This window comes from Plasmodium gallinaceum, assembly GCF_900005855.1.
Source record: "Plasmodium gallinaceum strain 8A genome assembly, contig: PGAL8A_v1_130, whole genome shotgun sequence".
Lineage (NCBI taxonomy): Eukaryota > Apicomplexa > Aconoidasida > Haemosporida > Plasmodiidae > Plasmodium > Plasmodium gallinaceum.
This window is the reverse complement of record NW_021628289.1, coordinates 608740-623000: the sequence shown is the minus strand read 5'-3', so window position 1 is coordinate 623000 and position 14261 is coordinate 608740. Positions and strand designations below refer to the sequence as shown.

General features: G+C 18.2%; 4 protein-coding genes across 4 annotated transcripts; 3 read left to right on the top strand and 1 right to left on the bottom strand.

The window, feature by feature from the left end:
* Window positions 1-206: 206 nt before the first annotated feature.
* Window positions 207-2142, top strand: PGAL8A_00465500 (cytoplasmic translation machinery associated protein, putative; the record flags this gene model as incomplete). Its single annotated transcript, XM_028673424.1, has 9 exons — window positions 207-313; window positions 412-539; window positions 621-856; window positions 944-1013; window positions 1195-1271; window positions 1368-1546; window positions 1668-1801; window positions 1890-1942; window positions 2119-2142. The coding sequence occupies 9 exons, from the start codon at window positions 207-209 to the stop codon at window positions 2140-2142; spliced, it is 1008 nt and encodes a 335-aa protein (XP_028529877.1).
* A 189-nt stretch (window positions 2143-2331) lies between these two features.
* On the bottom strand, window positions 2332-3083 carry PGAL8A_00465400 (conserved Plasmodium protein, unknown function; the record flags this gene model as incomplete). The annotated part of the gene is made up of 3 exons (XM_028673423.1): window positions 2332-2379; window positions 2491-2872; window positions 3016-3083. 3 exons carry the CDS (start codon window positions 3081-3083, stop codon window positions 2332-2334), a joined length of 498 nt encoding a protein of 165 aa, XP_028529876.1.
* Window positions 3084-4741: 1658 nt separating this feature from the next.
* On the top strand, window positions 4742-5788 carry ARFGAP (ADP-ribosylation factor GTPase-activating protein, putative; the record flags this gene model as incomplete). The annotated part of the gene is made up of 1 exon (XM_028673420.1): window positions 4742-5788. The coding sequence occupies one exon, from the start codon at window positions 4742-4744 to the stop codon at window positions 5786-5788; it is 1047 nt and encodes a 348-aa protein (XP_028529875.1).
* A 6007-nt stretch (window positions 5789-11795) lies between these two features.
* Window positions 11796-14168, top strand: PGAL8A_00465200 (conserved Plasmodium protein, unknown function; the record flags this gene model as incomplete). Its single annotated transcript, XM_028673419.1, has 1 exon — window positions 11796-14168. One exon carries the CDS (start codon window positions 11796-11798, stop codon window positions 14166-14168), a length of 2373 nt encoding a protein of 790 aa, XP_028529874.1.
* Between the last annotated feature and the right edge of the window lie 93 nt (window positions 14169-14261).

The following is a 14261-nucleotide window of genomic DNA, read 5'->3' as shown; positions in this document are numbered from 1 at the left end:
ATTAGAAAAAAAATAATAAAATAAATTTTATATTTTTAATATTTATAAAGAAAATAGTAAGTTTTCTTTTAATATTCGAATACGATATGGAACCAGAAATTAACAATTTTTGTTAATAAGAAAAAATAAAACAAATAAAAAAAAAAAATAAATAAATAATAAATAAATAAATAAAAAAAGATTATTATAATATTTATTAAAAAAAAATGCCTCCAAAAAAAGATAACAAAAAAATAGAAAAAGAGAAACAAAAAATAGTAGAGGATAAAACGTTCGGACTAAAAAATAAAAATAAAAGTAAAAGTGTTCAAAGGTATTAAGTAAAAGCATTAATATATATTTTTATTTTTATATATGGATGTCTTCTACAAATACTTATACAAATGTATATTTGAAATTATACATTTTTAGATATATAAAAGGAGTTCAACAACAAGTGTTTCAAACAAAAAAAAAAAGTTGTGATGATAAAAGAAAAGAAGAAAAGGAAAAAGAAAAACTAAATCAACAAAAGCTATTATTAAATTCAATTTATCAAAGTAACAAACACAATACTCATATTATATATTTTTATTAATAAATAATAACATATTTTTATTTTTCCTTTTTTTATTTTGAAGAAACTGAAAAAGTTAAAAAAATAAATGAATCATCAACATATGATCCAAAAAAATCTAAAGAAGCACAGAAAATTGATATATATACAGATATTAGAGATGCTAAAAATGAAAAAGAAGATGACACAATAGACAAGTGGGATATTCATAAGTTAACAGAAGTTATAAATATAAGACATAAAAATATTAATAAAACTGATATAATATGTAAATATTTTTTAAGTGCTGTTGAAAACAAGGTAAAATTAAAAATTAAACAAAAAAGGAAAAAAAAAAAAAATGTATATACTTAAATTGAAATAATTTATTATTATATAATATTTTAGCAATATGGTTGGTTTTGGGTATGTCCTAATGGAGGAGATAATTGCAAGTATAAACACTGTCTACCTCAAGGTTTAATAGAGAAAAAAAAAAAAAAAAAAAAAAAAGAAATTAGTAAAAGAAGAAATATATTATAAATGAATAGTTAATATTTTCGAATATAATTACTCATAATTTCTTTTATAAAATTGTACAACATCATAATTTTGCTATTATTGGTTATTTTTGATTCTTTTTGCCTTAATTTGTTTAGGATACGTATTAAAGAAACAAGAAACACCTGAAAATGAAAAAGAGGAAAAACCCTTAGAAGATATCATCGAGGAGGAGGTATTAATATAATTTTAGTGAATAATATATGTTAATGTATATTTGTTTTACTCATAAATCTTATATTATTTTTATTTTATTTTTATTTTTTTTTAGAGAATGAAATATATAAATAATGGTACACCCGTTACATTGGAATTATTTAAAAAATGGAAAACAGAAAGAGAAGAAAAGAAAAAATTAAAAAAAGAAGAGCAAAAAGAAAAAGATAAATCAGAAAAAAAAAATAAAAATACCGTTTTATCTGGAAAAGAACTATTTTCTTATGATCCAACGTAATATTCATTTTTTTTTTTTTGAACAGAGAATTTTCTTTTATACTATATCAAAATATATATATTTAAATAAAATACTGTGTTGTGTTCAAACTAATTATTACACATTTTATTTTTTTAGATTATTTGTTGATGATGATAATGCCGCAAATACCAATGAATATGATGATCTATTTTACGATGATGAAGAAGAAAAAAAAGAAAGCATTGAAAAGAAAAATGATGCTAATGGAGAAATTAAAGAAAATAAAAATGGTTAAAATATTTACATATTTTAAAGAATTATATAATATTCATATAGTTATATATATATTTGCATTTATTTTTATATTTTTTTCCATAGATAAAAGAGAAGATGAAGTACCTATAAATAGTGAACTTTTTATTGATGAATTGGTAATAATTTATATTTACGTAAAATAAATGGAAATTCTAATAAATTTTAATAATAAAAATAATTCTTAACTATATATTATTTTATTTTTTTTTTATTTAAAAGTTAAATATATTTACTTAATTTCTATAATATATTGATATTTTCTTTTTTATTTATTTTCTATATTTTAAAACAGGATGACCTAGATGAATTAGATTAAATGAAGATATTAAAGAAAATTTTTTTATCATAAAGTTAAAATTATACAAATGTTGTAATATTATAAGCTAGTTATAATTTGATGCAAAAAAATTAGTTTTTTATTCATTTAAAAACATTAAAAACAAATTTTTATTAAAGTAATTTTTTTTTTTTTTTTTAATTAAATAATGTAAAAAACGTACCTCTTTTATTTCATTTTAAAAAAGTTTGATAATTTAAAAGGGTTTATATCATCCTGTAAAAGTAAATTAAAAAAAAAATATATATATATATAATAAATATGAATGTAAATTTTTATTAATATTAGAGAATTCTTTATATTATAAAAAAGAAAAAAAAAACTTACGTTTTTTTTTTGTTTTTTGTGTTTTTTTTTATCTGAATAATTGGAAGTCGTATCACTACTAAGAGAATGAGAATATCTATCTTTTTTTTTTTTCTTTTTTCTTTTTCTTTTCCTTTTTTTTGATATATCATCATCAGAACTATCTGTGCTATTATCATCACTCTTTTTCTTATATTTTTTTTTATATTCTTTTTTCAATTTTTTAATATACCTTTTTTCTTGTTCTTTTATTTTTTCCTCTCTATTTTTATTGAGCTCTTCTATGTATTTCGCGTTTTCATATTCTTCTAACATTTTATTTCCTTCTTGATTTTTAATTCTATCTTTTAAATCATCCCATGTTGGTCTTGTTTCTCTATTTATTTTGTCTAATAATGTTGGCCTGTTTATTAAAATAAAAATTATATAATTTAAAAGGGTAATCTTGATTATTATAAGAAAAAAAAAAAAAAATTAAAATATAAAATAAATAGCATAATTTAAAATAAAATAAGAATATAAAAAGTTATAGAATAAATATTTTACCCATTATATTTAATTCTTTGTATAGGGGCTATTAGCCCTTGGGGACGAAAACCTCTTTGTTTTGGCATAACTTAATTTTTACAACCAAAAAAAAAAAAAAAAAAATTATGTGTTAAAAATACATGCACATAATATTTTTTATTTTCCTCATATTTTATCTTGGAAATTTCGCACACATTGAAAAAAGCCAAAAAGAAAAAACAAAAAAATAATGGAATATATTAAAAAACAAAGATAATATTATTAATACTTTATAAAATAAAATTATTTATGTGTTTTTATTGCTTTTAATTGAAAATATATGTTTTAAAGGATAAATAGTGTAATATAAAAAACGAATAAATTAATAATAAACAACTATTTTATGGAAATTTCCATGAAATTACTTAAACAAATATATTCGTTATTTATTTATGTTTACCTTAATTTTCCATGCAAAATAGTTTAGTAAAGAAAATAATGGAAAAATAAAAGCATTCACGCGTAATAATATATAAGACCTAATTTATGTGCACACAGACAGGTAAAAAAGAGTTATATAAAATTTAAATGTAAATATTAAGAAAAAAATTCTTCAATAATATAAGTAAAATAATGATTATATTATAAATATTATGGAACTATAGAGATATATCCCAATTTTTCTTTTTTAATGTCATTTCTAAAATTCATAAGTTTATGTATAAAAACACATTAGTATGAGATTACATTTATCTATAAAATAAACATATATCAATATAATAAAAAAAATTTACACATATATTAACACATAAAGGTATACACATATATATGTTTATATGTAGTGTTATTCAGTTAATATGATCTTTGAATATATTTTTTCTCCAAATTTTCTTTTTTATAAAAAGGAATAAAATATATATTCTTTTTTTTCTCTTTTTTTTAAGAAAAAACAATATTTGCCATATAAATTTTCTAATAGAATTAAATGCATGTTAATTTTCATTTAATAATCATAATACTATTTATTGTTTGTAACTAATATTTTATTTACACTCTATAATTCATAATTTTTTTATCTTTGACTTTATTTTTTTAATGCTAATTAATATGCATATATAAAGAATCAATTTATTTCTTTTTCCTTATATTTTTTTATATATTCATATCATTTTTCCATTTTCATTTCATTAAAAATAAATAAAAAATAAAAATAAATTTTAAATACAAATTTTTATTATACTTCAAAAAAAAAAATATATTAATTAAAAAATATTTATTAATATATGTAAATTAATTTATTATTGTTTAAATGTATAATGATTTATATAAAATAATATTCCATATTGAAAAAAAAAATTTATAATCCTTAATATATATTTTTATATTTAACATATGTAAACACTTCCATTTTCTTTATGTAAAAAAAATCCTTATTGAATGAATTTTTTTCTTTTTGTTTTGCCATTTAAAAGATTTTAATTGATTATTCCATGATACAGTGCATTTAATTTTATTATTTCCATATTCTAGTTTTTATTATATTTTATGTTATTTTTTATTTAAGTTTATATTTTTTATAATTTTTTTTTTTTTTTTTTTTTTTTTTTTTTTTTTTATAAATAAATACTTTTTATAACTATTTAAATAATTCAATATATTTTTTTATTTGAATAAATTTGATTTAAATTTTTTTTCCTTTTATAATTTTTTTTGTAAAATACTTCTTAATATTTAGTATCCATATTAAAATTTTAACTTTTTTGAAATGAATCCAAATGCTATAGAATTATTTAATAAGTTAAAGAGAGAGGATGAAAGTAATAACAAATGTTTTGATTGTAGAATTTCTAATCCTGATTGGGTATCAGTAAATCATGGAATATTTTTGTGTATTAACTGTTCAGGTGTCCACAGAAGTATGGGTGTACACATAAGTATAGTAAGAAGCATAAAAATGGATATATTTAGTGATGAACAATTAAAATATATGGATAAAGGTGGTAATAAAAAATTCCAAACTTATTTAGAAAATTATGGAATTAGTGATTTTATTCCAGAAAAAAAATATCGAACGAAAGCAGCCGAGCATTACAGAAAAATTCTTAGATCAATTGTTCATAATTCTGAACCTCCATCACCTTTATCATTAGATGAAGGAAAGGATATTATTAATTATGGAATAAATGAAAATATAAATTACAATGAAAATAATAAAAACTATAATATTAATGAACAAAATAACTACATTCCATCTATAAATACATCGGATATCATAGAAAATGTCAGTTCTACTTTTTCTACTTTATTTAATAAAGCATCAAATATAACAACAAATACAATAAATAATATAAACACAAATGAAATTATTGAAACAACAAAAGGTACACTGATTAGTAGTGGTAATTGGTTTACTGAAAAAACAAAAAGAATTGCAGAAAATGTTAGTGATAGTCCATGGTGGACTAAAAGTCAAAATAAAATAAAAGATGTTACACAAAATGCAAGTGGTTGGATCTCCAGTATTTCTTCAACTGTTTCAAGGTCAAATAGCAATTTGTTTTTTTCTAATAACAATTCTAATTTGAAAAATAATAATATGAATACTAATGAAGAAATTAATAATACTAATAATGGAAACGCAAATTTTAATAATTTTAGTGCAAATAATGAGTATATTAATTATAACTCAAATAATAAAAATAATTTTAATAGAAGTAATACAAGTAATAGTTTTAAGAAAGGTCAAAGTAGAAATGAATTTTTTAATGATGCTGAAGAAACTAACTGGATGTCTGATAGTTGTAAAAAATAACTGTAATTTATCAATACAAAAATTATATGTAATTAAAGTTATTTTAATATATATATATATATATATATATATATATATATATATATATATATATATAAATTATAATATTTGATACTTTTTATTTTATTTTTTATGTACATATGTTACAATTATTAAAAAAAAAAAAAAAAAAAAAAACAAATAAAATAATATTTACATTTGACCATAAAGAAATATTTCAGGATTTTGTTTATAATTATTTTAATAAAAATTTATATGTATATGCCGTTCTAATGAAAAATAATATATAATTTTGTTAAACACTTTTATTATAATAATAAAAAACAAAAAAAGCATTGTTTTTTTATCCTTTTTTTTATGAATTTTTAATTTTTTTTTAATTTATTATATTAATATGATTTTTTTTTTTTTTTTTTTTTTTTTTTACACATAAATTTTTTTTTTTATTTACATAAAAATAATAATAAAATAAAGCATAAAAAATCTATAATTATATATGCTTAAAAATTTAATTCATTAATGCTAGAAGCGTATTCAAAATTTAATTTAAAATAACGTATTATAATAAAAAAATAAAATACGTAAAATTTCATATACATTTTTAATCATCTTAAATGCATGTTGTGTATGAATATTTACACATTACATGTTGTAATTTAATATTTTCAAATTTTAGTTATATTATATATATATATATAATATATACTTATTTATTTTTTTAATTAAATAAAATTCTATTTGATGAGCAATTTTTATATTTTTATGAAAATTTTTCATTTGAAAATTTTTTAAAATATGAATATTTTAATCTACATGATACCTAAATGAATGTGTAAAAAAAAATTATATCTGCATTTTTTATAAATTAAAATAACATAAAAAATTTTTTAAAAATATTCTTATTAAATTAATTTATATTATATAATAATATGTGTGTTATCACAATTTTTTAGAGGATGTATCGTTGTATATACTATTAATAATATGAAACTCAACCACATTTTATATATATTTCACTAATTTTTAAATTTCATATTATTTTTGTTAAAAAACGTGAATATACTTATTTATTTTTATTTTATATATAATTTTTTTTTAAAAATATGTTAATTCAAATGAGAGGTAAATTATTATTCCATTTTAATTTTCGTATTTATTTTACGTTTTTCTTTTTAATTTAATTATTTATAATTTGTTTTATATTAAAATTTAATCAAAATACTATTTTCTTTTATAAAATCATATTATTAAGTTTATGTATTCCTTCATGTTTCTGATATAAAAATAGTGTATTACTAATCACTTTTCATTATTCTTTATTGTAATTTATTATAAAATCGTTTTTATGCAACAATCTTATATTTACGTGCATTTTATTTACTTTTCATGAGATAACATATGAAGAACAATATATATCAATATAATTAATTTTTCTGTTATTCATTAATGGAAAAATTTAGAAATACCTTTAACACAATAAAGGACATAAGATATATGAAAAGTGATAAATAGGAAGGTGAAAAATAATAAAAAAAAAAAGAAAAATGAAAACATGATTATTATGAAAAAGTAATTGCGAAAGTAAAAATAAAAAGAGAAGTTGAAAGAGACATAATAAATATAAATATATTGATTATAATGAAAAAAGGGTAGAAAAAGTTAAAAAAAAATGAGACCCTTTTATTTTGTCAAAATTTTAAGGAATTATTTTTAAGTTCCTAATTAACAAAGGATTCCACTAACCTTTTATAAAATAAAAGTGGAAATATTAGTAAAATAAAATGTTATGTATGCACGCTGGCTATTTTATAAAATATATGAATTGAGTTTTAAAAAAACAAATATTAGATAAGTGCATTCATTAAAAAAAAACATTATTTTTTCTTATTTGTGCTAATACTTTAGTTAATCTTATTTTAATTTATTTTGAGATAAAAGGTGTTTTAGTTTTATAGATTTATGAATATTTTTAAAAATATTATAGATAATTTTTCTGGAAAATTATTTTTTAATAAAAGAATATCATTTAACATATAATAAAAAGTTTCCATATATTGAATACTTTGGCCTTAATAAATATAATCAAAATTTTTTTCAAGCCTTTTAACTTTTTATAAATTAATTGGTATACTAAGAAAAAATAAAATATTAAAATATTCTTTTAACATAATTGTAAAGTTACATGAAATAATCTAATAATTTCATGTTATTTAATTTAATAACAGAATTACTTATTACTTATAAAAAGTATTTTTTTTTGATAAATAAAATTAACTGAGACCACTTTACATGCTCTTTATTAATATGTTTATTCAAAACTAAAGTTTTTGGGCATGCAATTAATAAGCTGCTGCTATAGTTTTTGTTATGCTATATTTTCATTTCATGTATTTTTAAGTTTATATGCTAATACTAACTTAATATGATGATAAAAGATATATGAAGTTTCATAAGAGTGGAATGAATAAATTTTATTAATTACATAATAAATATTATTTGAATGAAAACAATTAGTATCCATATTAAAATTTCATAAAAATGTGATAATTTATCAAATTAAAAATAAATATTTATAATAAACATATACTTAAATTTTTTATAAGTATTATGAACCTTACTTTATCAAAATAAAAAAAAAAAATTTTAATTCACAAAAAGCATATGAATAATTAAAAAGTATTGTTACATTAAAGGAAAAATATGAGAATTTTAAAAACCATTTATATTCATAGATACAGCTAATAAAACTTTATATTAACTCATTAATTTTTAGAATAAAATGGTATTTTATCATTCCCTAAATTATATGTGCAAACACAATACATTTAAAAAATACTAAACATGCCAGGTCGTGTATGTATTAATATTAAATTAGAATTTTAAATACTAATTTTTTTTGTTAATAATTATATTAAATTTTTATTTTTGTTTAAAATATTATTTAAGTTTTATTTTTTTAAATTAAATGTAAATTTTACATTTTACTTACATTTGTTTAAAAATGAATGTTCTCAAAATCTCTAATTAGAATATAGTTTAAGAAAAATATTAAGAATAAAAATATAAAAATTGAAATTACAAAAATTTCCTTATTACAAAGAAATAATAAATAAAAATAAAGTAGGATTTAAATGTATGTTTTGAAAGAGACTACTACATTTTTCAAAATATGGTAAGTATATAATGTACGACCTTTTTCTTAGCGTGCAATCTCTTTTAATATTAAATTCTCAATATAAACATTTCATAATTTATTTTTGTCATGTTTTCGTTGGTCTTTATTTTTCATATAATTTATTTTTTTAAATGAAGATTACATATTCTTCTTTTTATACAATATGTATGTATTTTGTTACTTGAATTTTTTCTAAACAAAATGTTCTTTTTTTTATCATAATGCACTAATGATTAAAGCACTTATATGCAGCATGATATTGAGTTTTATATTTACACATATCTTTATTAATTGAACACTCTATACTATTGTATTATATTGAAAAATAAAATAAATAAAGAATATATAAAGTTATATCTAATATTTTTATTTTATATAAAATTATACATTATACTTATTACATAATTTTTAATATTATATTACTGTTTTATGAATTGTCTCTTTAATGACTTTTAGAGAGTATTGAATAATCAAATTAATAAAGAGCATGCATTTAAGTCTCTATTAATTTTATTTATCCCAAAAAATACTTTTTATGTATAAGATGTAATTTAGTTATATTATGTAACATGAAATAATTAGCTTATTTCATATGACTTTAAAATATTTTAAATAAAATATTTTTATTTAATATTAAATTTATTCTTAGTACACTATTCGATGTTTAAATTAATTTAGTAAAATTTTTTATATTTTTAATAAAGATTAAATGCTCATTCAACAAAAATATTTGATTAAATAAGAAAAAATCTTTTACAAACGTAAATAATTTCCTATTAGAATCATTTAAAAGATTTTCAAAAAATTCTTATAAATAAAAATTAAAATCTCTTTAATTTCAAAAAAAAAAGATAAATATATATATGTTTTTAAAAATAAAATAGGTAAAATAATTTTTTTTATGAATACATAAATTTAACCATTGTTTTTTTTTTTTTTTTTTTAAACTAGCTATTTGACATATTTTATAAGATGTAAGCATGAATAGCTAACTAATTATTTTATTTATAATTTACTATTATTTTATAAAAATTTATAATTTCTTCTGTTAATTAACTATATAAGATAAAATAAAGAATTTCTTTATAAATTCTAAAATCTTTTTAAATAAAATGTATTAATATTTTAAAAATTATTAACATGATAATTCATTGGAACTAATTCATATAATTTAATAAAATTTCTCATATATTTTTATTAAAGCTTTTATAAAAAAAATTATCTTTTATTCAATAACGTATCTCCTCATAAAAGATAGAAAAAATTTTTCCTAATGTTAAAAAAAGATTAAAAAAAAAAAAATAGTAGTTTTCTCTTATTTATTTAAAAACATTTTCAGTGTACATATTACAATGTACGTATGATAGTGTGCTCAATTTAGTGAAATTAATTTAATGTAACCAATCTGGTGTATTTAAAATTTAGAACAACCTAATGAATTTAATTTAGTGAACCCAATTTAATGTATTAAATTTAGTGATCTTAATTTAAAGTATTTAATTTAGTGAAATAAATTTAGTATATTTAATCTAGTGAATTTATTTGTGCACACTTTTCTTCATATTTATTTTGCTCATAATATTTAGCTATATTCTATTTTATTTTACTTAAAGTCCAAAAAAGGTCCATAATATTCATCATAGATTATACATCTATAATTATCATTAAAAAAAATTAAAGAAATTAAAAATATGAAAAATAGAAAATCTATTACCAATTATTTTTTCAAAATTAGAATGTGTTATATTGTAAACCAAAATAATTTTATTACTAATGTATCATTTTTGAAAAATATATTATTTTTATCTTTTTTGATTAATTATCATAAGCCCGTTAAGTCACGGTGCAAAAAAGGTTTCATTCATGTTATAAAATGTTATAATTTTTTTTCTGAAAAGATTGTAATATGGAAGACATTTTACTTTTTTTTAATTAAATTTTATTTTGTAAATTTTTTTAATGTTAAGAAAACAATATATAATTAATGTTCTACGAGTTTCTAAATATAAAAACAGATGAAAATATGATAATGTTTTCCTTAATTAAAATTTTAATAGAATAAAAGAAATATCTTTTAACAAATAAAAGATTAGATATATTATCTATATAAAAAGAAAAAATTTTAACCTAATAATAATTTAGAGTAACCTTAAGTAAAAGAAGGGAAAGAAAAAAAACATCATTCAATTTATAATTTGACACACTAAATTAGGTACTCAATAAAAAAAATTATAAGAAAATAAATACAAAAAAATGTAAAATTAAATTTTTATTATACAAGAAGAGAAAATATAACAAAATATGCATTTTATTTATATTAATCTAAATCAATTTTAAATGATATAGGAATTATTTTATCATACAGATTTTAAACAAATACCCCCATATAAATTTTATAGAAAAATATATATATATACACAATTCCATAAGATCTTAAATAGATGGATGTTGCTAAGAAAATAGCTAAAAAAATAAAAACATAAAAAATTAAAAAAAAAAAAAAGAAAAAATAAATAGCTAAAAAAAAAATATAGAAAAAATAAATAGCTAAAAAAAAAATATAGAAAAAATAAATAGCTAAAAAAAAAAATATAGAAAAAATAAATAGCTAAAAAAAAAAAAATAAAAAATAACAGAAAACAACCCAAAAGACGAGTAACCAAAAAGAAAATAATGAAAAAAACAAAATAAGAATTAAAATAAAAACAAAGTGAATAAATTATTCTATCTTTTAAAAAAGTATATTGAATCATTAAACTTAAGTTATTTTTATACAACTTATCTTTAAATAAAAATCGTTTTTTATTAGTTTACACTTATTTTTCTTTCAATATGAAAGAAAATTACAACTTTTTTTTATATGTTCCATTTATTTTTTTTTTTTTACTATGGAACTCTACATATGTATGTGGGCAAATAAAGGATAAAGTAAAAGTAAAGCAAATTGCAAAATTTTTTGAAAATTATAATAATTCACCTAACTCTCGTGTATATTTAGATGAAAATAATTCTATAGGGGAACACTCTCAAAATAGAGATCACTTATTAAATAGAAGAGACATAATAAAAGATGAAAATATTGAGTCTTTGAGTAATGATATTGATAAAGATTCACTTTCCTTTTATGAAGGAGTAAATGACACCGGATATGATGAAAATTCTTATCAACGAAATAAAAGAAATATATTACAGGAATATACTGATGATGACTCTGATATATATGATGAAGCATATGCAAACGATAAAAATAAACCTAATGTTAAAAATCCTCGTTTGTACTTAGGTAAATCTTTTGAAGACTTTCATAATGCTTTAGGACTTACTATAGACGATTTTAATTCAGGTACAGATTCTTACTACGAAAAGGATAACATTTTCAGTAAATCCTCGATCTCTAACGAATCCATATATGATAATATTCAATTAGATAAATCAAATGTATATGAAAATTTTAACACGGAATCAGAAAAAGTTAAAACCGGTTATCCACATTTAAGTGTTGAAAAGGAACCATTTGATGCATATAAATCAAGAAATTCATATAATACACCTTTATATGGAGATAAAAATAAAGATCATGGAAATTATTCAAAATATACTGAACATATATATGATGATCCAGAATCCTATTTACGTCATAAAAATGAAAGTATATATAATAAACCAGTATCCTATTCAAGACGTAATAATGAAAGTATATATGATGAACCATTATCATATTCAGGACATAATAATGAGAATACATACGATGAAGTATTTAGAACGCCACATACTTCTAATAATAATATATATGATGAGGCAATACTTCACTTATCAAGAAGGAATTCATCTGCAGATAAATCTCCTGTATTAGTTAGATCTAAATATGATACACCTGTTGAAAATGATGATAGTATAAATCATGATAATATATTATCGAGTGAAAATAATGTAGGGCATAATTCTAGAGAAGAAAGACCACCTACAATTCCTCCCTTTGATTTCAATGCAGAAAAAAATTTTCATAAACGTTATGATTATAATGATCAACTAGGAAATACAAATAATTATTTTATGGAAAATTCAGATACCATTCAAAATAAGAAGGGATTCTTAGGATTTTTCAAAAAAAATAAAAGCAAAAATAATTCTACAAAGGATACACAAAGGTATGAAGATACTTCTAGGATAATAAACGAAAAATTAAATGAAAGATATGGAAATAGTGAGAATTTAACTGAACTAGAAATGTTTAATAAATACCAAGACAAATATTTTTTAAATAGAATTGTTAATGTTTCTAATAGTCGTATAAAAAAGATGTTAGGAAAAGATAGTCCTAGTACAGTACCAGTCACACACGAATTGGAATCAGTTACAGGGAAATGTCTAGTGAAAAATATACCTATGTTATCTAATGATATTATGTTAAAAAATTTATGTTTTAATAATTTAAGAACATTAAAATATTATCAACAAATAATTTCAAGTATGGATTTTAATTGTAAATCTAAAAACAAAAGTTGTATAGATATAGGACCCATGGTTTATAATGAAAGCAAAACCGTAAATTCTATTATAAATATATTACCTAATATTTACACTTTAAACATGACTGAATTTATTTTAACAAATCCAAAATTATGCAAACAATTTAAGTTAGAACTTAAAAAAAAAAAAGAGAAAAACTACTTAAATGTAACAGACATTGTTTTGTTACTTTCAAACTCATATTTTAAAAGAGTAAATCCAAGATTAGTTAATCATATGCTTACATTTCTTAAAACTCAAAATCACACTCACCTTATCAAATATTACCTTGGTGTTTTGATATCATTTTCTCCATTTATTAAACCAGCAATTAAAATATACTTTCATGAGAATTATCATAATTTAACTCCTCACTTCCTAGATTTCAAAATTAAAAGTATCATATATGATTTAATAGGAATAGCTCATAGATGGACTGCAGTATTTAATAAAGAAAGTACACAACAAACTACTAATATAAATACTAATATGCTAAAAACGCTTAAAAAATTTTATAATAATACAAACGTGAGGTTCTATAAAAAATTCAAATCATTGGAGAGTATTTTATCACATGAAAAAATACTTAATGATCATCAGGAAAAAAATTATGAGAGACTTAAGGCTATAAATGAAAATATTATGAAGTATATGAATAATATATACTCTCTATTTTTTACTAATAAAGAAAGATAATTTCCCTTTAATAAAAACAAAAATATATACATTTATTTATTTAAACTTTTAAGCATTTTTGTTCATCTAAATTTTTAAAGTTATTTTTTTTTA